Source organism: Diaporthe batatas, assembly GCF_019321695.1.
Source record: "Diaporthe batatas strain CRI 302-4 chromosome Unknown Contig00015, whole genome shotgun sequence".
NCBI lineage: Eukaryota > Fungi > Ascomycota > Sordariomycetes > Diaporthales > Diaporthaceae > Diaporthe > Diaporthe batatas.
In genome coordinates, this window is record NW_025408562.1 from 1,092,165 (window position 1) to 1,113,369 (window position 21,205).

The 21,205-nt window shown below is 58.3% G+C and overlaps 8 protein-coding genes across 8 annotated transcripts; 4 read left to right on the plus strand and 4 right to left on the minus strand.

Moving 5' to 3' along the window:
* Nucleotides 1-44: 44 nt before the first annotated feature.
* KVR01_011420 (uncharacterized protein) lies at nt 45-4,395 on the minus strand. Its single transcript, XM_044789252.1, has 2 exons — nt 2,840-4,395; nt 45-2,688 (listed from the first exon to the last, which is right to left on the minus strand). Exons 1-2 carry the CDS (start codon nt 3,703-3,705, stop codon nt 2,043-2,045), a joined length of 1,512 nt encoding a protein of 503 aa, XP_044639795.1. The 5' UTR covers nt 3,706-4,395; the 3' UTR covers nt 45-2,042.
* Nucleotides 602-1,744, plus strand: KVR01_011256 (tRNA N6-adenosine threonylcarbamoyltransferase; the record flags this gene model as incomplete). Its single annotated transcript, XM_044793905.1, has 1 exon — nt 602-1,744. One exon carries the CDS (start codon nt 602-604, stop codon nt 1,742-1,744), a length of 1,143 nt encoding a protein of 380 aa, XP_044639631.1.
* A 136-nt stretch (nt 4,396-4,531) lies between the features above and the next one.
* Nucleotides 4,532-5,469, plus strand: KVR01_011404 (uncharacterized protein). The gene is made up of 2 exons (XM_044783985.1): nt 4,532-5,075; nt 5,124-5,469. The coding sequence occupies exons 1-2, from the start codon at nt 4,807-4,809 to the stop codon at nt 5,278-5,280; spliced, it is 426 nt and encodes a 141-aa protein (XP_044639779.1). The 5' UTR covers nt 4,532-4,806; the 3' UTR covers nt 5,281-5,469.
* Nucleotides 5,470-7,434: 1,965 nt separating this feature from the next.
* KVR01_011445 (uncharacterized protein) lies at nt 7,435-9,280 on the plus strand (the record flags this gene model as incomplete). The annotated part of the gene is made up of 4 exons (XM_044794358.1): nt 7,435-7,657; nt 7,725-8,266; nt 8,322-8,926; nt 9,009-9,280. 4 exons carry the CDS (start codon nt 7,435-7,437, stop codon nt 9,175-9,177), a joined length of 1,539 nt encoding a protein of 512 aa, XP_044639820.1. The 3' UTR covers nt 9,178-9,280.
* A 2,316-nt stretch (nt 9,281-11,596) lies between these two features.
* On the minus strand, nt 11,597-13,499 carry KVR01_011390 (uncharacterized protein; the record flags this gene model as incomplete). The annotated part of the gene is made up of 5 exons (XM_044792269.1): nt 11,597-12,329; nt 12,392-12,583; nt 12,636-13,032; nt 13,090-13,192; nt 13,272-13,499. 5 exons carry the CDS (start codon nt 13,497-13,499, stop codon nt 11,597-11,599), a joined length of 1,653 nt encoding a protein of 550 aa, XP_044639765.1.
* A 627-nt stretch (nt 13,500-14,126) lies between these two features.
* KVR01_011168 (uncharacterized protein) lies at nt 14,127-14,444 on the plus strand (the record flags this gene model as incomplete). Its single annotated transcript, XM_044781712.1, has 3 exons — nt 14,127-14,231; nt 14,295-14,319; nt 14,404-14,444. The coding sequence occupies 3 exons, from the start codon at nt 14,127-14,129 to the stop codon at nt 14,442-14,444; spliced, it is 171 nt and encodes a 56-aa protein (XP_044639543.1).
* A 232-nt stretch (nt 14,445-14,676) lies between these two features.
* Nucleotides 14,677-16,056, minus strand: KVR01_011303 (uncharacterized protein; the record flags this gene model as incomplete). The annotated part of the gene is made up of 5 exons (XM_044787040.1): nt 14,677-14,868; nt 14,926-15,180; nt 15,247-15,451; nt 15,579-15,960; nt 16,047-16,056. 5 exons carry the CDS (start codon nt 16,054-16,056, stop codon nt 14,677-14,679), a joined length of 1,044 nt encoding a protein of 347 aa, XP_044639678.1.
* A 405-nt stretch (nt 16,057-16,461) lies between these two features.
* KVR01_011193 (uncharacterized protein) lies at nt 16,462-21,162 on the minus strand. Its single transcript, XM_044785858.1, has 2 exons — nt 20,649-21,162; nt 16,462-20,552 (listed from the first exon to the last, which is right to left on the minus strand). The coding sequence occupies exons 1-2, from the start codon at nt 20,862-20,864 to the stop codon at nt 16,587-16,589; spliced, it is 4,182 nt and encodes a 1,393-aa protein (XP_044639568.1). The 5' UTR covers nt 20,865-21,162; the 3' UTR covers nt 16,462-16,586.
* Nucleotides 21,163-21,205: the final 43 nt, after the last annotated feature.

Below are 21,205 nucleotides of genomic sequence, written 5' to 3' on the forward strand. Positions count from 1 at the left end.
AACCGTCTGGTCTTAGTCCCCAGGCCTGCACGTTGCGAGGGCCAAAAGAAACCGGATTGAGATGGGCGACATGGATGGGGTTAGAGTCGTCGTATGTAAGAATAGGAAACCGACCCGGCTGAACGTGCAGCTGCAGGGGTAAGGTAGCATCAGTCCGGCCCGCCAAGGAATGCCCGTTGCAGAAGGAAGGCCAGGGCCGCCCCTGTCCAAGCTGCTGTGGACCCCTGATTTCCGGCGCCGAGCGGATGGGGACTGCACAAATGCCTGTCGCCGATCCGGTGACGTGAACCCCGCGTCCACTTTTCAACGACCACTGCTACTTGCTACTTGCTTCACACGCCCACACCAGACGTCGTCGACGAGCACGCTGCCACTCTGCCCCTGAGCCCGCACAGAACCGTCGCAGCAACCGTGTCGGCACGCTGTCCCCAAGCGAAATTGGCACCGAACGAACGACCGACTCTCCAAGGAAACCAGGCACAGGCCAGAAAAAAAAAAAAAAAGAAGCTGCCCCCTCTCACCGGAGAGCTCATCCGTGCCCCGCGGCGCGCCCAACCCACCTCCCACAACACACACACACAACACACAGGCACACATCACCATGACTCCCGCGGCCCCAGCCCCCGCGGCACCCACCAAGCGCACCCGCCTCCTAGCCCTAGGGTGCGAAGGCAGCGCCAACAAGCTAGGCGTGGGCGTGATAAGCCACGCCCTCCCGCTCCCGCCCATCCCAAGCACGACGCAGCCGACAGCAACAGTCCTCTCCAACATCCGGCACACGTACAACGCGCCGCCGGGGGCGGGCTTCCTCCCCAAGGACACGGCGGCGCACCACCGCGCGCAGTTCTGCACCGTAACCCTCGAGGCCCTGCGCGCCGCGGGCGTCACCAGCCCCAGGGACGAGATCGACTGCGTGACCTTCACGGGCGGGCCGGGGATGGGCGCGCCGCTGACGAGCGTCGCGGTCGGGGCGCGCACCCTCGCGCTGCTCTGGGGCAAGGAGGACGCCATGGTCGCCGTGAACCACTGCGTGGGCCACATCGAGATGGGCCGCAGCATCACGGGCGCCGCGGACCCGGTGGTGCTGTACGTGAGCGGGGGCAACACGCAGGTCATCGCGTACGCGGAGCAGCGGTACCGCATCTTCGGCGAGGCGCTCGACATCGCCGTCGGCAACTGCCTCGACCGGTTCGCGCGCACCATCATGATCCCCAACGACCCGGCGCCGGGGTACAACATCGAGCAGCTCGCCAAGAAGGCGAGCGGGGACGTGCTGCACGACCTGCCGTACGCCGTCAAGGGCATGGACTGCTCCTTCAGCGGGATCCTGGCGCGCGTGGACGACCTCGCCGCGCAGATGGCCGCGGGGAAAAAGGTCACCACCGCCGAGGGGCGGCTCGTCGACATCACCAAGGAGGACCTGTGCTTCAGCCTGCAGGAGACCGTCTTCTCAATGCTCGTCGAGATCACGGAGCGCGCCATGGCCCACGTCGGGAGCCAGCAGGTCCTGATCGTCGGCGGCGTCGGGTCCAACGTCCGGCTGCAGGAGATGATGGGCGCCATGGCGCGCGACCGGGGCGGCAGCGTCTACGCGACCGACGAGAGGTTCTGCATCGACAACGGCATCATGATCGCCCATGCCGGCCTGCTGGCCTACGAGAGCGGCTTCCGCACCCCTCTCAAGGACACCACCGTCACCCAGCGCTTCCGGACGGACGAGGTACATGTCAAGTGGAGGGTCTGAGGCGACGGCGGTTCGACGCACAAGATGGTCTGATGACGCCAGGGTTTCCTCCCTTGACCCGAGATACATTTACGGCGCTCGGCTGATTTGCCAACGCTCAGCTTCCACGCCTAGGAATGTACAACCGCTACCGACGACTTTTACTATCCCATGTCCAAAGCCGCCATAAAATGCCATTCCGGACCCCCGATGAGGGTATCAACCCTTGCTTAGCCTGCCAGTTCCCCAACTCCAACCCAAAGGAGATGGCCATTAAATATCAACGCAAAAGACGGCCTATTCGTGCCCGGGGACCGGCTTATACATGATGGTGGTCACGTACTACTTGGACATCAGCAACTTCGGCCGGGTATGGATTGCGACAGTGCAGTGGGCTTCTTACCTTGTCTCTGTACCTCGTGGTCGCCGACACCGCCAGGGTCCCGTTCTTGATACTACTCGTGGCCAGGTGGTTCAGGGTGGTGTGGTTGGGCATGTTGAGGACGCTGTTGTCATCCTTCAGTAGGGTGGCAGCGTTCAGGATCGGCTTCGAGAGGAAGCCAGGCAGGCTCGGTGGGGTGGGGAGCTTCTCGATGGCCGCGGCCGCGGCCTGGGAGATGGGCGAGTCCTCGGGCTCATTGTCGTAGTCGAGCAGGTACTGTGGATATACCCGGGAGAAGGCCTCGACAGGGAGCACCTGCTTGTCCTTGGGCGCGCGGGCCTTCTGCTCCTCGGCCTCGGCGAGCTGCTTGTCCTCCCTCTCTTGGGGGGTGCGGGCCGCCTCCTGTGTGGGCGCGGGTACATCGTCGGGGCTGACCTCGATGTAGTTGACCAGGTTGTTGCCAAAATCGACAGTGGTGGGCAGGTCCGGCGACGTCTGCATGTTGTTGTCCACAAGGAAGCGGATGTGATGCGTGCCGGGCAGGATGTTGATGGTGGTGGCAAAGACGCCGGGGCAGCCCTCGCTATAACAAACCCAGTCAGCCAGGCCATTCTGAAAATTTGTGACGTGATACGATGCATGCATATGCGCGAGGGGTCCCTTGAGATTAAAACGCGCGGTCTGTTCTGGAACCCGCGCGACATTTGGGCCCCACCTAGATGGAGAGAACCTACACAGGATGGAGCCTTTGCTTGCGGTTCCATTGAAAAATGGTACCGGTCACGTAGACCCTTTCACCTCCCCGGAGCCATTCCAGGCGGGTGGGCACGGTCGGCCTGGTCTTGTCCACGCGCAGCTCCTCGGCGTCGTCCTCGTCCACGGTGGTGGTGCTCAGGTTGGACGACTTGCGCACGATGTCGCCGTCCACGCCGGTCAGGTCGAGCGACTCGACGGGCTCCCCGTCATCGTCCGGGGCGGTGATGGGCGAGCCGGGGGTGTGTACCTCCTCCTCGATGGGGAGGGGCATGCGCGGCGGGCGCCCGATGAAGGACATGTCGGAGATGCTGCCGTGGGCGTGGAGGGCGGCCTCGGCGGCGTCGAGGGGGGAGACGGGTGAGGTCGGCTCTGGCGGGGCAATGTCCCTCGCGGCGGGCACGTCGACAGGCCTGGTGGGCTCGGCGTCGGGGGCTGGCTTGGCAGGGACGGGCTTTGAGGGATCTGAGGCCCTGGTGGCGGCTGTGCTGGACTTTGTAGAGCCGGCTGGCGAGGCTGCTAGGGAGGTGATGGGGAGGGCCTGGGAATTTTTGATGTCGGTCGAGCCATGGGCCTGTGCTAGCGAGGCTTGGGCGGGCACGGCCTCGCGGGTGTTGCGGACGGAGATGGGCAGCCTCGCGGCGTTGCCGGCCCTCTGGTTATGGTCACGGTCCCTTGCTGGCTGTGAGTGCGACTGTGAGTGCGACTGCGACTGCGACTGCGACTGGGGCTGCGAGGACTGCGAGAGCGAGTGGTGGTGGCGCCTCGGGGAATCGTGAGCGTGGCCGTGGCCAGAAGCGGAGGGAGTGGGGGTCCCCTGCTTGGATGTGGAGGGGTTGTTCCCCATGGTGGGTGAGAGGAGATGGTCGTGGGCGTGGGATGCGGCAGGGCAGCGTGGGAGGAAAAAAGGAAAGACGGGGGTCGGATAGGACAGGCACGACAGGCACGACAGGCACAAGGAAGGGCGCGGGCCACTCTTGGATCAGACCTCGATCAGATGATGGTATTTAGTCCATATGTCGACGGGTCAGCTGAGCTGGATAGGATATTGTTTGGGGCTGCCGAGTCAGGCACGACGCAGGCAGGCTAGGCTGGCTGGGGGTTGGGGGATGCTTGGTGTGTGTGTAATGGGCCAGGGTACAGTACCGGGTACCAGGCGACAAGGCGTGAGGGCGTGGCGAGGCGAAGCTCAAGTCCAACGAGGGTGATGACAAGGACGGTGAGAGGGAAGGTGCAAGTGGTGCAAAGGTGAGTGGCCGAGGCTGGCGGGTTGCGGCAGATTAGACCTGACCTGATCTGACCTCTTGACTTGGCTTGACCCGGCTCAACCAAGGCAATACCTAGGTACTCCGTAGAAAGCAACACCCGCCCTGGGCCAGTCCGAGCTAGTGACCTGCAGAGAACGGTGGCGTCTGCCACTCAGTTTGGGCAGCCTGCTTGGGGTTTAGCACACGACCATTAAAGCTGACAGTAAACGAAAAGAGTCAAGCAAGAGAAACGTTGTGTACTTGACAGCTCTAGTACTGTTGAGGTCGACTGCTCCAAAGATGCCCAGGTAGACTTCAGTAGACTCGCTGTGGATGGGTCCCCCCGCCCACAAATTGTCCAAGCTCCCTCGCCAACGAGCCTTCGGCTGCCGCCAGGTACCTTATCGATAAGGACCCCCCGTCAAACTAATCTCCTCTGGCCCGGTGGGTGCCTTTACATAATTCACCTGGCATGGGTCTTCCCCACATCCTACCTCATTGCCTGCCATTCTACCATTGCACAGGCCAAACGGTACCGTACATAGGCAAGGCCCAATACCACAGCAAATTGGGATTCCAGATACGACCCTAAGCCCCCATTAAAAGGCTGAAAGACAACTACTATCAGCAATTCCAAATAGTCTTGTCAAACAGATACCCAGGGATCATTTGAGGCCATTCTACCTTTCGCTTACCACCGTATGAAGGAGTTTGCAAGCCGATTTACAACTGTTGGCATTCCTGGCCTGCCAGATCATCGGGCAACAACGATTGCTAACGATCTCGCGACTTGGAAGCTGTCCAGATCTTTCAGCGAGGATCTGGACTTCGTTCATTTGTCCACAGATTTCGACAGCGATGTCCCAAAGCGTGTTTGGATATTATGCGACTTCAGTATTCGCGAGCTACGCTCTGAAGTTCATGACATCCCAGTAGAATTTTGGAAAGTTAAATACAACGGGGAATCAGCGTAAGTTGCAGCAATCAGATTATCAACCAGTATCTGACACCAACGTAGAATCTTCGAGGAGTGCCAGATAAACGGGAACACGTTTACCAATATGCATCCATGGGGAGGGAGGGGTGGAGAATGGGAACATCGATTACGACGAAGGTATGAAATTGGTCAAGGAAAGGAGACTGCTGGCGTGCTTGATTCAGGTCAAAAAAAGTGAGAAGACATCGCCTGGCAGCGAGGACCAGGAGGGTCACGATGGACGAGGGTGAGCGGAGGCAGCAGGCGGTTAGGATGTTGGGACCATATACGACTGGACTCCGAACTCTAGGTGCATCATCGCACTTTCTAATGAAGCAGCACCCATGACCAGAGACCCCAGAGGCCCATGGCTTCTGATCAAAGAGACTAGCTCCCATCTCCCCATGCCATTGGACTCGTAGAAAAAGCCAGCTGAGGCAGAAGGTGTTCTATGTGTATACAGACAGTATGTATGCAGAGGGCAGATTGCGGGGTAATCTTAGTTAGGATCCGAGGTGTACAGGATTCACCCCTAAACTTTGTCACTCAGGGACTTCACCCATGAAGAAATGCAACCTTAATAGACTGATTAAACCTTCTCTTTCTACTCTTAAATAGTCACTTCTATACTATTATACCTACTATTATTATAAAAATGAATAAGTCGCCAGTAATAAAGTCGCCGATAAATAGTGACAGCTTCTGAAGCTGTTCCTTGGTAAATACTTCTCGTTGGAACCTTAAGGAATAGTCTAGTCGCAGACGCGCTCTAGTGAAAGGATACGAGTCATTCCAGCCTTCATTGACACTCTCTGTTAGGACACCAAGGTGCTCAGCAACATATTTAGTAAGAGAGTCGGCCGAAGGGACGATGAACCGAGAGATATCTTGGACGACCCGAGCCTCGTTTCTGTTATGAATCTTCTGGCAGGTCGAATCGAAGAGATCGTCCCGGAAGAGTGAGTTCTCCGGAAAGCCTTGTTTCCCCTCAAGCAGATCCGTGCCCAGGGTTTTGCTTTCACTGGTGACGCCCAGCTTCGATTTAGACAAATGGACGCCTTTGGTGGCAAGTAGTGTTTCATAGCGAGGGTACCCATTGCTGGGCGCTTTTTCTCCTCGCGTGGCTTTCTGATCGCTGGGCGTTGTGGAAGACGCAGAATTCGATCGCTTACATCCACCGAGGGCAGATGAGGACCGCTTTCGTGCAAGCAGTCGCTCCATATCGGGCTCGAAGGGTTGACTTGGCCAGCGTCCTTCTCTTTTCCAGAAATCGAGCGGGTTATCGGGATCGTCGCCGTCTCCACCGGGGGTGCGGGATGTATCAAATAAGGAGCAATGATCGTGATGGTTGCCGTCGCTTTGTAGGGATTTCGGAATCAAGATTGCGGTTGTCCTCGAAAGCTCGCTGTCGGCCCTTGCCGGGGATAGCTGAATGCTTCGGCGACTTGTGTGTCTTTAAGCATTGGCGCATGCGCGTTGGAGCGTCTCGGTCTGTTCATTGTCAGTCGTTGACTGTCTGCGCTTGACAAAACATATCATGGTCTTCGAGGTTGCGGCCTCGTTTGGCGGCTATTTGGGCCCGAGTTGTAGCCATGCCGTCAAAGACTAGAAAGAGAAACACATTGATATGTATAATATATGATTAAAAAAAAGAATAATTCTTAAAAAAGAATATTAGATACTGTGTGGTGTGGGGAAGAGGTCTGGAATTTAGGCAGAAATAGTATGAATACGTTTGCGAAGACTCGATACCGCCTGCTCATTGGTAATGCTAGGCAGCGTAACGCAGTCGCCGCGAACAGTGACTTTGCGGCGAATTGCGGCGAACTGGTGTAGCGACACGCATATGCATAGGAAAACAGTCTGTTCTGGATGGCTTGATCTTGGCCCTGTGACTAAACTGTTTGATTATAGTGGGTTATACAGAATAATATTGGCTTCATTGGGAAAGCTCTGCTTCAACCTCTTGTGTTCTAGTTTTTAGATATTTAATCCATAGAAATGAAGGCGCCATATATGTCCTCGGACATATACGGAATAGAAGCGAAACCACATAGTATACAGGGAAATTATAGTATGGCTAAAGCTATTTAAATTTAAGCTATTTTAAGAGATCGAGATATTACTCCTTTGGCCGTTGACAAAAAGAAAGTGTCTGACTCACAAATACGCAGCCTTGCCGTGTGTATCCCAGTCACTCCATCCAACCGAGAAAACCTATACCACCAACAGCACAGTCAGCAGGCTATTTCTCCCCACTTCGCAGCTCGACACCAGAGCCAACACCAGAGCTCGCCAAGGCCGGCCCCTCCCCATTTCTCGGTCAACTGCCGTACACCAACCTGAAAACAGAATGGAGGCCATCGTCGCTATCTTGACGTGGTCTTGGTGGCGAGTCGGCGTGACGGTTGTCCTGTATTTCGTGAGCCTGGGGTTCTATCGCCTGTTTCTTCATCCCCTATCCCGATTTCCCGGCCCAAAGCTGGCAGCAGTCACGCGTTGGTACGAAGCCTACTACGACATTGTCAAGGATGGTCAATACACTTTCAAGATCGAGCAAATGCACAGGCAATACGGTACGGCCCAGTCATCATCACTGACCCGGTGCTTGAGGGCATCCGACAATAACAAGAACTACTACAGGACCAATCCTCCGCATCAGCCCCCACGAGCTCCATGTGAGCGACCCTGCCTTCTTCGAGACACTCTATTCTTATGAAGGGAGGTGGCACAAGTACGACTGGGCAGTCAATGCATGGGCAGCTAAATATGCCACAATCTTTACGGCAGACCACGAACTTCACAAAGCCCGCCGTCACCCTCTAAGCCCTTTCTTCTCCACGTCCAAAGTAGCCGCTCAGCAGTCGTTAATCCGGAAACATGTCCAAAAGCTTCAGAACCGCTTGGCAGGATTCACCATATCCGGGGAGACAGTCAACCTTGGGGCTGCTACTACCGCCTTAACCCGAGATGTGGCGAATGATTTCGTTCTTGGCAAAAGCTATAACAGCCTCGACCGAGATGATTTCGATTTTGCCCAGCTCATTGCAAGCCATGGGGCTGGATCCATGTGGCGCTTGTCGAAGCACCTACGATGGGTTGCACCCACAATGAGATCGGTACCTATCAATTGGATGATAAGATTTGGTGATGAAGGGATGAAGGCTTTCTTTGGCCAGTTAAAAGTAAGAACAACATCTCGCCAAATTGGATTATGGTGGCTAACTGTCTTGTTCTCAGGAAAACATAAAGGATACGGAAACTCTCATGACGGCGGCCCAACACGGCTCTTCGGCCCCCAGTATCAACACACAGAAACGCACAGTGGTCCACGAGATCCTCGAGTCCAGGCTCCCGCCGCACGAGAAGGCCTTTGTGCGCGTCTTTGAAGAAGTATCCACCGTGACCGGGGCAGGATTCGAAACAACCGCCAGCGCCCTGCGGCTGATCTTCATCAACCTCTTCAGCAACGCCGAAATCCTCCAACGGCTCAGGGCCGAGCTCTCAATCATAAACCCCCAGTCAGGAGGGGGGCCGAGCCTCCAGGAGCTAAAGCGCCTGCCGTATCTGACCTCGGTCCTCATGGAGGGGCTGCGTCTCAGCCCGGCCCTTGGCACGCGCATGGCGCGCGTCTCCCCGGACAGGACCCTCCGCTACGGCGGGTGGCAGATACCCGCCGGAACACCTGTCGGCATGACGGTCATACTGATGCACACCGATGGGACGGTCTTCCCTGACCCTTGGAGCTTCAAGCCTGACCGGTGGATGGATCCTGAGCTGCGCATCAAGGCTGAGAGGTCGTTCGCCCCCTTCTCTCGGGGCACGAGGATCTGTTTGGGAATGAAGTACGTTCCAGGATGCCAATCTGAATTCCCCATGCGGCTTGGCCTCTTGATCAACTTGCTGACACTAGGTGATCATCTTTAGTCTTGCATGGGCCGTAATGTACATGGTGGTGGCCGGGCTTGCTCAGCGTTTTGACTTTCAGTTCGAGGACGCGACAGCTGAGGATTTCTTGTGCGTGAGTGACCAGTTCTCACTTGGCACCAGAGCCAAAGGCTCGCTGAAGGCCTTTGTATCAGATCATAATGCCTGAGGTCACTGGTTAATTTGTGTCCCACATACTTGAGGACTCTTGCAGGGGTTATTAGGAATTTTAGACTAGGTTCTTAAATAGGTTCTCAAAGATCAGATTGTTGGATTTCCTACTGCCTGACCCCATAATATCTATAGCTCGTACATAATATGTACGAAAACTTTGCTCAAAATGCTGGATTGCTCATGATTAGAGTTTGATTCTATCCCTAAAAAGTGCGACATTAAAATCTCCACTGAAGGCCTGATCATAAGGAAAATTATTGGTTCATATACACTAGTTTGATCCTTGAACTTTGTGTAACTTCTTCCTTTTTCCAAATGGCAAAATCTCTATATTAATGGTCCTAATAATTGATACAGGAAAAGTACAAGAAGGTCATCAGTACGAAAGTAGGAATCCAAGACGTCACTTGGGCTTCACGGCACGAGGGCTCGAAGTCTGCACCAGATAGTGTGGATTTAACGAGTAGGGTTGCCTGAGGAAAAAGACAAGAAATGAAGGCGAGAGGTAATGGTGTGGCAGCCTTATCGATAATGGTATGGGACCTACAGGGACCCCTGCAGGTACGACCTGCCACCCTTGACCCCGGCCCCTTACTGACGGGGGCAAGGGGGCTAGGTCAACCTCCCATCAACATTAATCCCCAGCTGGAACGTTATTGGAATGTACACAAGTAAGCTACTACCCCGGACGACTCCTCGAGACATGCCGAACAACCACGTCCAGCCCCAGCCAGCTGGATGTCCTCTCTGATGGTCCAGCCGTCAGGATAACAACCGGACCAATGCGTCAATAATAATTCATTAATCAATCAATCAGTCCACCGCTCGTCTCTCCCCAGATGAGATGATGGCCTGGCACGACGCCGCCGTGTCAGTCCTCTCCGTCGTCTTCCTCATCTCCCACGCCGTCTACGCAGCATTCACCGCCTCACTCGCCGCGGCCGGCCAGCTCGGCCTGTTCCTCCTGCGCCTCGCGTCATGGCCCGTCTCGGCCTTTTATAACACCCTGCTTTTCGTGTTTGCGCCGGCCATATACACCACAAGGTGGGTCGGCGAGCCCCTGGGCTGTGTGGTTTGCTCTCTCGCCCCAGTGAACCAAGTGACTGATCGTGATCCCATAAGATTCATCCTCTCCCCCTTCTTCTACGTTTTCGACAGGCTCCCGAGGCTCGAGGTGAGTTTTTATTCCCATCCATCCATCCCCACGCGACCGATGGGTGGTGAGAAGAAGCCCTGCTAATTCATCTTGTATAGCCACTCTACATCTATGTACGTTCATCCTCTCACCCTGTATCTTTATCTCCGTGTCTTCCGTCAGATTCCTTCCATACTCATTCACCCATCAACATCCCCCAATGTAATCAATACTTCCAAACCACAACAAAAACAGCCAAGACCAACAACAACACAAATCTAACATCCCACCCACCCCCAAAACAGTTCGGCTCCGCCGCCTTCGTGGGGCTCGCGTTCGGCCTGGTCCTCACGCTCACGTCCAGCAGCATCTTCGCCGTGCTGGGGCTCTACGACAGCCCGGACGGGGAGGAGGCCAAGCCCCTCCCCCGCCGCGGCGGCGGGCAGCAGCTGCGGCGGTACCACGGCGGGGACGAGGAGGAGGCCGGCCTGCACCGCCACCGCCAGCAGAGGCCGACCACCCCGCTGCTGTCGGGCAGCGAGCAGGAGAAGCTCGAGGCCCTGCTGGCCAACATCAGCTCGCCCGAGTCGGACCTGGGCGGGGCGCTGCAGGGCGGCGGCGGCGGCGGCGGCGGCTGGCGGGACGGCCCCAACGTCAAGAGGAAGCGGAGGTCGGCCGCCGCGTCGCGCATCGGGACCATCCTGGAGGAGGACGACGACTCGTTCTAGGGAGGGGGCTTGCTTGCTTGGTTGCTTGCTTTTCACGTCTGTGTGTGTGGCTGCTGCCTGCAGGCAGGCAGGCCTGCCCCCGTCGGTAAGGAAAGGCTCTGTGCATATTTGGTATCAAAACTATGGTCCCCTCCCCGTTGTTCGCCCCTACTCCGAAGGCAAAACCAACCAATGACAAGCTACGCCTGCTGCTGCTGTATAAACACGTATTTCACCGGCTTGGGGGTGCCTGGTGCCTGGTGCAAATCGACTGTAGTCAGTCAGGTCAGTCAGCCAGTCCGGGCGCGCCCACTCAACGCCCTCCTTTTTCGATTCGTGTGAACAATATGCCGCCTCCTTTTCGAAGCCTCCGCTTCTTCTGCATCATCCGACAATGCCTGTCAATGTTCATCTCTTGAACCTCCCCGACGCGGTAGCCCCACGGGCGCCCACTGACAGCCAGCAATCCTCAACACCCTGCCCTCGATGATGCCTTCCCCAGCTTCACTTTTGAGTCATGCCCAGAACCTCCACGCCCTGTTGGCCGCGGGCACACCCTGAAAGCCGCGACGCTATCTGCGATCTCTCGAGTAGTCCCAGTCTCTGTCAGGCCCCCGTCCACCACCACCACCGGGCGATCGGCTGCGATACCGGCGGTCACGCGGCGGTCGATCGCGGTCTCGATCGCGGTCCCTATCGCGGTCCCGGTCCCTATCCCGATCGCGCTCGCGCTCACGCTCGCGATAAGGTGGGATGTAGGTGTCGACGTCGCTCCTGCCGGCGACGGGCGGTCTGTTTCTCGGCGCTCGGTCGCGGTCGCGGTCGCGGTCGCGGTCTCGGTGACCGTCCAGATACCCCTCCGGCCCGCCGCTGCCGTAGCTATCCACCGGGGGCGGCGGTCGTGGTGGGAGCGCGTGCGGGCCCCGCCCCCACGCCGGCATCCTCTCGCCCTGTCCGGGGCCGTTCCGGTGTGGCGGAGGGGGATACCGGCCGCCGTTCATGCCGCCGTTGCGCCCACCGCCGTAGTCGTTACCGTTGAAGCTGGGGTTTCCGGCCCCGTCGTGCGGCTGCGGCCCGCGGCCGACCGTACCCCCCTTGGGAGCGGGGGGCAGCGCCGCCTTGCGGTCGTGGAACTTTCTCCTGTCGAGCTCGTGGCTTTCCTCCATGACGGGCAGCTCGCCGGGCTGCGCCGGCAGCGGGGCCGTGTGCAGGTACGGGTGCTCGAGGGCGTCGATCGCGTTGATGCGCCTCTTCCAGTCGAGCCGCAGGAGTTCCCTGAGGAGGGCGACCGCGCCAGCTCCGTACCTATACCGGCGTCAGACGCGATGTCCTCCGAGATTTGGGGACAGACCCGGGGGTTCACTTACTTGGCGAAGCGATGGCCGAGGTCGCCGGGTCGCGCCCGAGGCTTGATCGCCTCGGCCCCGGGCAGATGTCGAAAGCCGGGCATGTTGTCGTCGGTTGGTGTGCCGCACAGGTCGAAGATGATCTCGAGTTGGTGGTGATCGCTCTCACCAGCCAGGATTGGCTTCCCCCAGAGCATTTCTCCAAAGACGCAGCTGACAACTAATCAGCCTCACGTACTGTGTTCTTAAATCAGGAAGCACTCACCCAACTCCCCACATATCGATAGCCGTGGTGTACTTCTTAAGATGTAGCAGAAGCTCCGGGGGCCGGTACCAGCGCGTGACCACCAGGCTAGTGTAGTCGCGCCGACCTTCACCACCACCCCGTCCCTTGACCGGGGGCGGTTCGTCGTAGAGCCTGGCGAGACCGAAATCCGCGATCTGCAGGATGCCCTTGTTGTTGATGAGGAGGTTGGCTGCCTTCATGTCTCGGTGCAGGATCTTGTTCTCGTGCAGGTACTTGAGGCCCTCGAGAAGCTGCACCAGGTAGCACTTGATCTGTGCCTCGGTGAAGGTGATGGAGGGGTTGTCGAGCAGGCCCGACAGGTCGTGGTCCATGTACGGGGTGGCCATGTAGACGACGGGTTTCTTGCGCTTGTCGGCTAGCACATGGGGTGTCAGTGGACCACTGCTGTGGCTGGGGTAGGGTCTGAACCCACTGCTCCTCGCTGGGTGCTCAACAGCCATGTCTTCCAGCCTGAGGACGTTCTTGTGTGATAGGAGCTTGAGGAGCTTGATCTCCCGCAGTGCCGTGATGGGGAACTGTTGTTGTGTGCGTGTCAGCGACCCTTGCCTGGCAGAACCTCGTCGACGGGTCTCGCTCCTCTCCTCTCCGACTCACCCCATCCTTCTCGTTGTGCATTATGATCTTCTTCAGGGCCACGAGGGCGCCGGTCTTCCTGGATCTGGCGCGGTGGACTTCGCCGAATGTGCCCTCTCCCAGCTTACCCAGGACCTCGAAGTCTCCTATCCGAGAGCACCCGACGAAGCTGTGCTTGGGGCGCATGTGCTCGACGGCAAAGTGTCGCGGCGAGCTGGCCGCGCCCGCTCCCACGGACGGTGCGCTCATGGTGAGGTCGTGCTGGCGTTACTCCCTCCCGAGGAATCTGGGGCTGATCGTTGGCGGTCTGGCGCCGAATGGAGGCGTGTGCCTCGCGGACGGAAGGCTGGTGGATTAGATGGCGCACTCCTGTCGAGGCTGTGGAGCGCAGGTTCGGGCAGGTTGATGCGGTCGATCAGTGGCTGTTCGGCGGTCGCTTTCGAACAGAGTTCATCTGTGGAGCGCTTGAAGATGGTCCATCGGAGAGAGACTCGCAGACATGCCTCCAGGGATCCCACCTGGGAAGAGGTGTTTGGAAGAGGTTTCTTGCGGACAATGGAGGGGTTTGGAGATGGACAGGGCGAAGAATAATAGCCCAGTTGCGCTATTGTTGAGCTTGGCGCTCCTTTCGTGATTAGAGTGCAGCAGTACAAGCACTGGGGGGAGCGAGCCGGCCGGGAAGTGGTGCACGGGCCATCCTATGGAAATACGTGGGGACGCCGGCTCGCCTGGGCACTACGACATGACCTGCAAGGAGACGACGGACGACACTCTGACTTGGAAACGACCACGGCCCCGCGACTCCAGACTCGCGGCAGACACCCACCTTCTCCTGCGAGCTGCCAACCCAATCGAACGATTGATCGACCCTTCACGATGGCTCCCCAACCACCCAGGGGCTTCCCCGGCAACTTTCGGCCACATGTGCCACCCTTCTACCGCTTCTGCGCGACAGGTCTGGGCGCCAGCATGTGGTTTTTTGTGAGTTCGAGCTCTCAAATGCCCAATTGATACCGGAGAACGCCTGCTAACACTCTGACGCAGCTGATGTACCGCGCAAAGAAGGATGGTTCGTGACGACCAGAGCCCTGGGCTTAGGAGGAGCCCGAACCCGAGACCGATTCGATATTGACTAGCTGACGCACGCATACAGGTCCGGTATTGATGGGCTGGAAGCACCCTTGGGACCACTAGATGGCGGAGAGAAAGAGGTGTGGCTAGACGGATTTGCATTACATGTTGGCCGAGCGAGCGATTTGACCGGCTGGCACTGTGGGAACAGGAGGTACAGACGGCAAATCCGATACCGTATCCAAGAGGCCTCTTACAATTGGCTGAAGTGCAATGGATATCAATTAACAAATAACACGGAGGAGGGCATCCTCATATGAATCTACCCGAGGGAGCGGTATTCTCAAGTCTATGATTACTGGGGCTTCTCGAACAGGTAATGCGCAACGCCCCAAGTGTCGCCTCCATCGAATGCGAACAGTTCAGAGCAAGCCATGTAGAAGATCTGCCATCGGCTATACCACGTGTACGCATTCTCCTTGCCGTAGGTCTCTTCAAAATGCGGCCACAACTTCTTCCGGTTCTTGATCATCGTTGTGAGCCAGTCCTGGCCCGAGGTTAGTCGCGGTATGCTCACATGGTGGGTATAAGAGGGCAGTCTCACCTCGCAGGTCTTGGAGTAGTGCTTGCCGTTCACCCACCACTGCTTCTGGATTTTTAAGTCCTTTTGGTGGTACAGCAGCAGGTCGAAGGACATCATCGTGCCTCCGGTAAAGAAGTGCGTGGTCATCCAGCCATCCTCATAATCATAGGGGGTGTCCTTGTGACAAAAGATGTGCAAAAAGAGCTTCCCGCCTGGCTTCAGAGCCCTCGAGACCTTGGCCATGAGCTTCTCGTGGTTCTTCATGTGCTCGAACATCTGGAATAGTTAGTCGGTTATACGACAGGCCGCTGGACACCTGTCCAACGTCAAGTCCGGGCTCACCTCGACTGAGACGACCCTGTCAAAAGACTCGGGCTCAAACTCATAATCAACCACATTTCCCGTGATTACTTTCAGGTTCTTGAGGCCCTTCTCCTCCGCCTTGGAGTCGATGTACTGCTTCTGCGTCTTTGAGTTGGAAAACGCCGTCACCTGGGCATTTGGCAGCATCTCGGCGAAGAACAGCGCGCCTGAGCCCCAGCCACAGCTGGATTGGATGAGCCGTCAGCCACAGCCCAGATCAAAACCACAAGGCACAAGACATCACACGCCGTGGGTGGGAAGCCAATTGATGACCAAAAGGCAAAAAGAAAAGGAAAGGAGATCCAACCCACCCCAGGTCCAGGATCCTCATCCCGTCCTTCAGCTCGGCCCTCTCAACATAAGCCCGGAGCATGGCGACCTCGGCCTCGCCCAGGGTCTCGGAGCCCTTGGGGTACAGGCAGGACGAGTACTTCATGCGCGGGCCCAGGGTGCCGAGGTAGACGCCCGTGCCGACCTCGTAGTGCTGCTTGTTGGCCGACGCGGTCTCGATGGCGATGGGCCGGGCCTTTGATTCGCTGATGTAGCCCATCTTGCGCGCCTGCGCGTCGGCCAGCGACGACGAGGCGATCTCGTCCAGGCGCTGCCGCAGCTGCCGGCGTATGCCCACGCGGATTACGGCGTGCGGGAGGTACCCGCTGTCCAGGACCGTGTCCAGGAGCTGGTCTGAGAGTACTGGGGGTGGGGGTGACTGTGTCAGTATAATGTATGAAGGGCATGGTGAGAAGGTTGGTGGGATTTGTTCGATAGGTGAGCCTTACCGTAATTCATCGTGGATTGAAAATGTTGGGTTGGGGTCTATTAGTTTTCAGGGATAGTCACTAATAACACATGCGAGGAGGGTGTAGTACAGGATAACAATTAAATGGTGGCTGGAGATGAGCCCAGCCTGATAGCAAAGCAACAACAGCTCGTCAAAAACAACTAGACAGACAGCTCGTGAGATTTCACGAGAGCTATGGTTCGGGCTAAGGGGCAGCTAGGTAAATACTACGTTGGTACGTTGGTGACAGGCATGGGTGCCTCGGACGGCAGTTCCCCACCAGCCTGAAGTGATGCGGTCATACATTGCAACGCGGGAAGGAACGAGCCGGGCACTGCCTCTGCCAGGCCTTTTGAAACACTCGCGGGTGCGAACTTTGGACCAAACAGGCCCTGGAATGCAACCCATGGGTCTTGGACTAGACTGTTGTTTAGTATTGGTTCTCAACTAGATCCTGTATGTATGTAGTATATTTCCACAGATGCTTCTGAGCTTCCTCCACCATCCCACTATTTGACGTGTCATTAGCATCCACCACTCACATAAGCTCCATCATCTCTTCGCGGATGACCTTGTATTGCTTCCTCTTCTTCTTGCTCCCCGTCACCGCGGACTTCACCTTGCCCACCACGGCGGCGAGCCTCTGGAACACGTGGTACTCGCTGAACCACGCCAGGCCGACATACACCAGGCCCAACGTGATCAGGAACAGCTTGAAGTCCCAGCTCATCTTGGTGAGCTGCATCAGCTTCTTCACCCAGTGCGCCGGGCCCATCACCATGTAGACGGTGACCCCCAGCGCGACGCCAATGGTCGCCACAAACGGCCAGTTCCTCCAGGCGCCGACCCTGAAGGGCGGGCCCGCGTTGAGCACCACCCCCGCCAGGATGTACTCGAAGCAGCTGACCAGGAAGAGCGCCGTGTTCTCCGAGTTCTTGATGTTGGACTTCTCCGTGTCCACCCTGGGCGGGATGAACCACGGCTGCCTCCTGACCACCACGAACGCCGCGGCCTGGACGGCGATGCACACGCAGATCTGGCCCAGAAGCGGCGTCAGCACCTTGCGCGACACCAGGTCCGCCGTCGGCCGCTTCCTGCAGAGCCCCGGGGAGGGCCCCGCCCACGACATGAACACGGCGATGGGCAGGATGAGCGCCAGGTCGATGAAGAGGAACTGGAAGTCGCCCAGGTTGCCCGCCGACGCGTACAGGAACGACACCGACGTGAACTGGATCGCCGAGTACAGGCTCATGTACTTGAAGCAGCTGAAGCTCGTCACCAGCGCCGCCCGGCCCTCGCGGATCACGTCCGGCACGCAGCCAATGTCAAACACCCGGCTCGTGAACGGCGCCGCCACCGACGCCTCCGCCTCGGACAGCGAGATCCCCACGTCCGCCGCCTTGAGCGCCCCGCAGTCGTTGGCGCCGTCCCCGCAGAACCCGGCGCAGTAGTCGATGCTCTGCAGCTTCTCCACCAGCTCGTGCTTCTCGTCCGGGGACATGCGCGCGTAGATCTTGCCCGTGACGAGCATCCTCTGCAGCACCTCCGCGGGCGCGAAGTCGACCACCCAGCGGAAGACGTCGCCGCTGACCGCGATGGAGTAGTTGCGCAGGTCTGAGATGTCGTAAGGCAGTGACGCGTCCACCTCGGCCGGGGGAGGAAGCGGCACCAGCGTCTTCTCGTCCAGTGTGAGGAGGTTGTTGTCGATGCTCTCCCACTGGAGTTTCGCTTCGGGATCTCTCGAGTGCCCTTCTACGAACCGAGGCACGAAGCAGTGTGCTGTCTTGTTGATCATGTTGCATTCTCTTGCGACGCTGATGGCGGTCAAGATGTTGTCCCCGGTGCACATCACACAGCCAATGTTGGACCGCAGGAGCTCGTCCAAAACAGATGCGGTCGTGCGCTTCAGCTTGTTCTCAAAGATGATGAACCCAACAAAGTCCAGGTCAGACTCCACGTCCGCGCGGGTCATCTTTTGCGCCTTGACCCAGGTCAGCTTCTTCAGGTGCTTCGTGGCACATGCGATAACTCTGTAGCCCTTGTGCGTATAGTATGAGAGTTGCTCCTCGTAGTCGGAAGGGAAGCTCTCAGGTCGACAGATCTCCCTCATGCACTCGGGCGCGCCTTTAACGTAGATGTCACCACTCGCCTGGCCAAACGTCCGGACAATGACGCTCATCCTGCGGAGCTGGGACACGAATTCAAATAGTTTGAGGACGCCCAGCTCAAGTGGCACCCACGTGCCATTGCTGCTGCTGTCGTAGAGATCGAGGCTCATCGCTGCGGGTGGTCGAGCAATCGAGGGCGAGAGCCCTCTGTTCTCCTCCTCCTCGTCGCCTCCGCTACCCTGCTGCCCTTCTTCGTAGGACCAGTTTGTAAACTCGAACATCTTCACGTCCAGTGGGTCCCCAACAAGCTCATTGTCAATGGACCTCAGAGAGTGGCATGTTGCCATGGTATATAGCAAAGCCTTGCTAGCCACATAGGGCTGGCCCTGGTCCGCCGATGCGCTGTCCTTCCTGGCTATTTCGGTCGGATTGGTGAGGAGATCCTCGAACCGGTGTGCTGACTGGTTCACCACCCGTACTCCGAGTATATCCAGGCCGTCCTCGGTGAGTGTGCCCGTCTTGTCGAAGCACATAATGTCGATCTTGCCGCCCACGTTGACCCTCTGCGGGCTGATACAGAAGATGTGTTTTTTCTTGAGCCGGTTTATCGCAAAGTTTATGCCGATGGTCAGCGTGGCTGGCAGTGCGGGCGGCACGACAATCGTGATCAGGTCCAGGGCCCGCACGATGATGAGGTGCCAAGCTATACCAAGGCGGATGAAGTTGATAAAAGTAGCGATGAAGCCAAACATGGCGACGCACGCCATGACGGAGATGTATCGGAAGGAGTCGCGGTAGAACTTGAAGCCGGACGGCTTGGGGAACAGCATGGACCGCACCAGGGCGCCCTTTGTGGTGTCGAAGCCGGTCCTGACGACCATGGCCAGGCCGACTGCCTCTTGGTTCCGGTCGTCCTGGGGCCGCCGGGCGCGGATGATCTTGGTGCCGCAGAAGAGGAAGTGCTTCGCGACCTCGGGCGTGACCGCCGAGGCGCTGAGGCCCATCTCCCACAGGGTGTTGTCCGTGGCCGGGACCTTCGAGACGGGGACCGACTCCCCGGTGAGCATGCTCTCGTTGACGATGCAGTCCCCGCTGAGGAGGAGGCTGTCGCTCGGGAACTGGGTCAGGCTCGGGTCCGTGATCTCGTAGATGTCGCCGGGCACGAGCTCCCCCGACGAGATGTGCTGCCAGAACCCGTCCCTCAGGACCCGCACCTCGCACTCGAAGCGGGAGATCTCGCGCAGCCGCTTCATGGTCGAGATGGTCTCGAAGAGCGTGGTGGCTATGCTGACCACCGACATGGCGAAGATGGCTATCGCGTAGTAGTAATACTGGTCCATCGACCAGAGAATCAGGCTTGCGATCTGGAAGACGTAGAAAGGGTGGAACACCTCATCGACCAGGAGGCGGAAGACCGACTTTTGCTCAATGTCGATCAGGTTCGACCCGAACACCAGCTCGCGGTGGTTCTTCTCGTCGCTGTCGATGCCGTCCCTCACCGACCTCACATCCTGCCACAGGGGATCCTTCCAGCCGCTTACAAGGCGGAACTTGTCCCACAGGGGGTGGTAGTAGAAGCGCACATAACGGTAGTTGACGACCCTCAGCTCGTCCAGGATCGGATCGTCGTCGAACTCGAAGACGTAGGACGAGGAGCCCTTCTTGCTCGGCGCCCCGAACACCGTCGACAGGACCCGGCCGTAGGGCTTCGCGTCGACGTTGAGGATGGCCATCTCGTTCCACTGGTTCTCGACGACGAGCCACGACGCCTCCCGCAGGGGCGCCTGCTTCCCCGTCAGCCAGACGTGCCAGCGCGGCATCCACCGGAAGAGCAGCCAGCCCAGCCCGAGGGTCGCGACGCAGATGAGGGCGTACGCGGCCAGGCCGACGCCGCTGGTCCGGAACCCGGCGAGCACGATGACCAGGTCCTCGTTGGTCATGTAGATCTTCTGGGAGAAGCGGCCGCCGCCGTAGGCGCTCGTCTCGGTCATGTTGCTGTCGCGCCGCAGGAGCCGCGAGTGCACAGAGTGGTGCGAGAGCGTGGACGACCGGCGGAGCATCGAGGTCTCCTCCCCGTCCTCCCCGTCCTCCCCGTTGGCCTCGCTGCTCTCCTCGAACTCGCCGCCGCCGTTCGGGAGGATGACCCCAGCCGTGTCGCGCCCTTCCTCTCCTACTCCTTCTTCTGCGCCGCCCTCATCATCGCCTATGTCCACCGCAAAGGGGACGTCGTCCAGGTCCTCGATCCTCATGTCGTCCAGTATGTCTCCCCTGGTCTCGCCCTCTGGGGAGTCGGGGTAGAAGGCGAAGCTGGTGGTGGAGTCGGCACGGCTCCGGCGTCGGTGGGCGAATGCATTCACGCTGGTCGGGAGTGACTCGGCCATGGGCCCGGAATAAAGCTGGATGCATGCTGGTGTCAGGCAGGGTACAGACAGTGTCTCAGCCGGAGCCGGGCGCGTGCGCCCCTCCGCGTGGCCACCCCGTGACAGACTCACCTCGTCGTGTGCCATCTCCACGTCCTCGAAGATGCTGACCGAGCTCGTGTTCGAGTTCAGCCGGTACAGCCTGGGCGTCTGGGGCGTGCTCCTGCGGCCGTCCTGCGGATCTTGGTAGGGATAGCCATGGCCATTCCCATGGCCGTTGCCGTTGCCGTTGCCATTTTCTCTGTTTTCTGCGCCCTCGGGCGTGTCTCTTCCTCGGTCGTCGGCCATGTATGAGTGGGGGTTTTCCTGGAGGTGAGCCACAACGAGGTCAAAGATGGGGGGTGCTACTTTAATTTTCGCATCTGAGGCTAGCACATTGCAGGCTACCTTTACCGTCTGGTTGCAGTGGCCGGGTTTCAAGCAATGTGCAGTTTGGTGGGGGAGGAGGGAGCGCGTGAGAGGGACCTCGTGCACTTATCTATCACTCACGGGAGCGTGCGAAATCTAGCAATTATTTTTAGGCGGCTAAGGCTAGGTTGGGCCTGGCTGGCTGCGACGTCATTGGTGGGGTGGTCTCGGGTTGGACCCTCAACTAACAAACGCAATAGTATTTACTACTACATAGTACT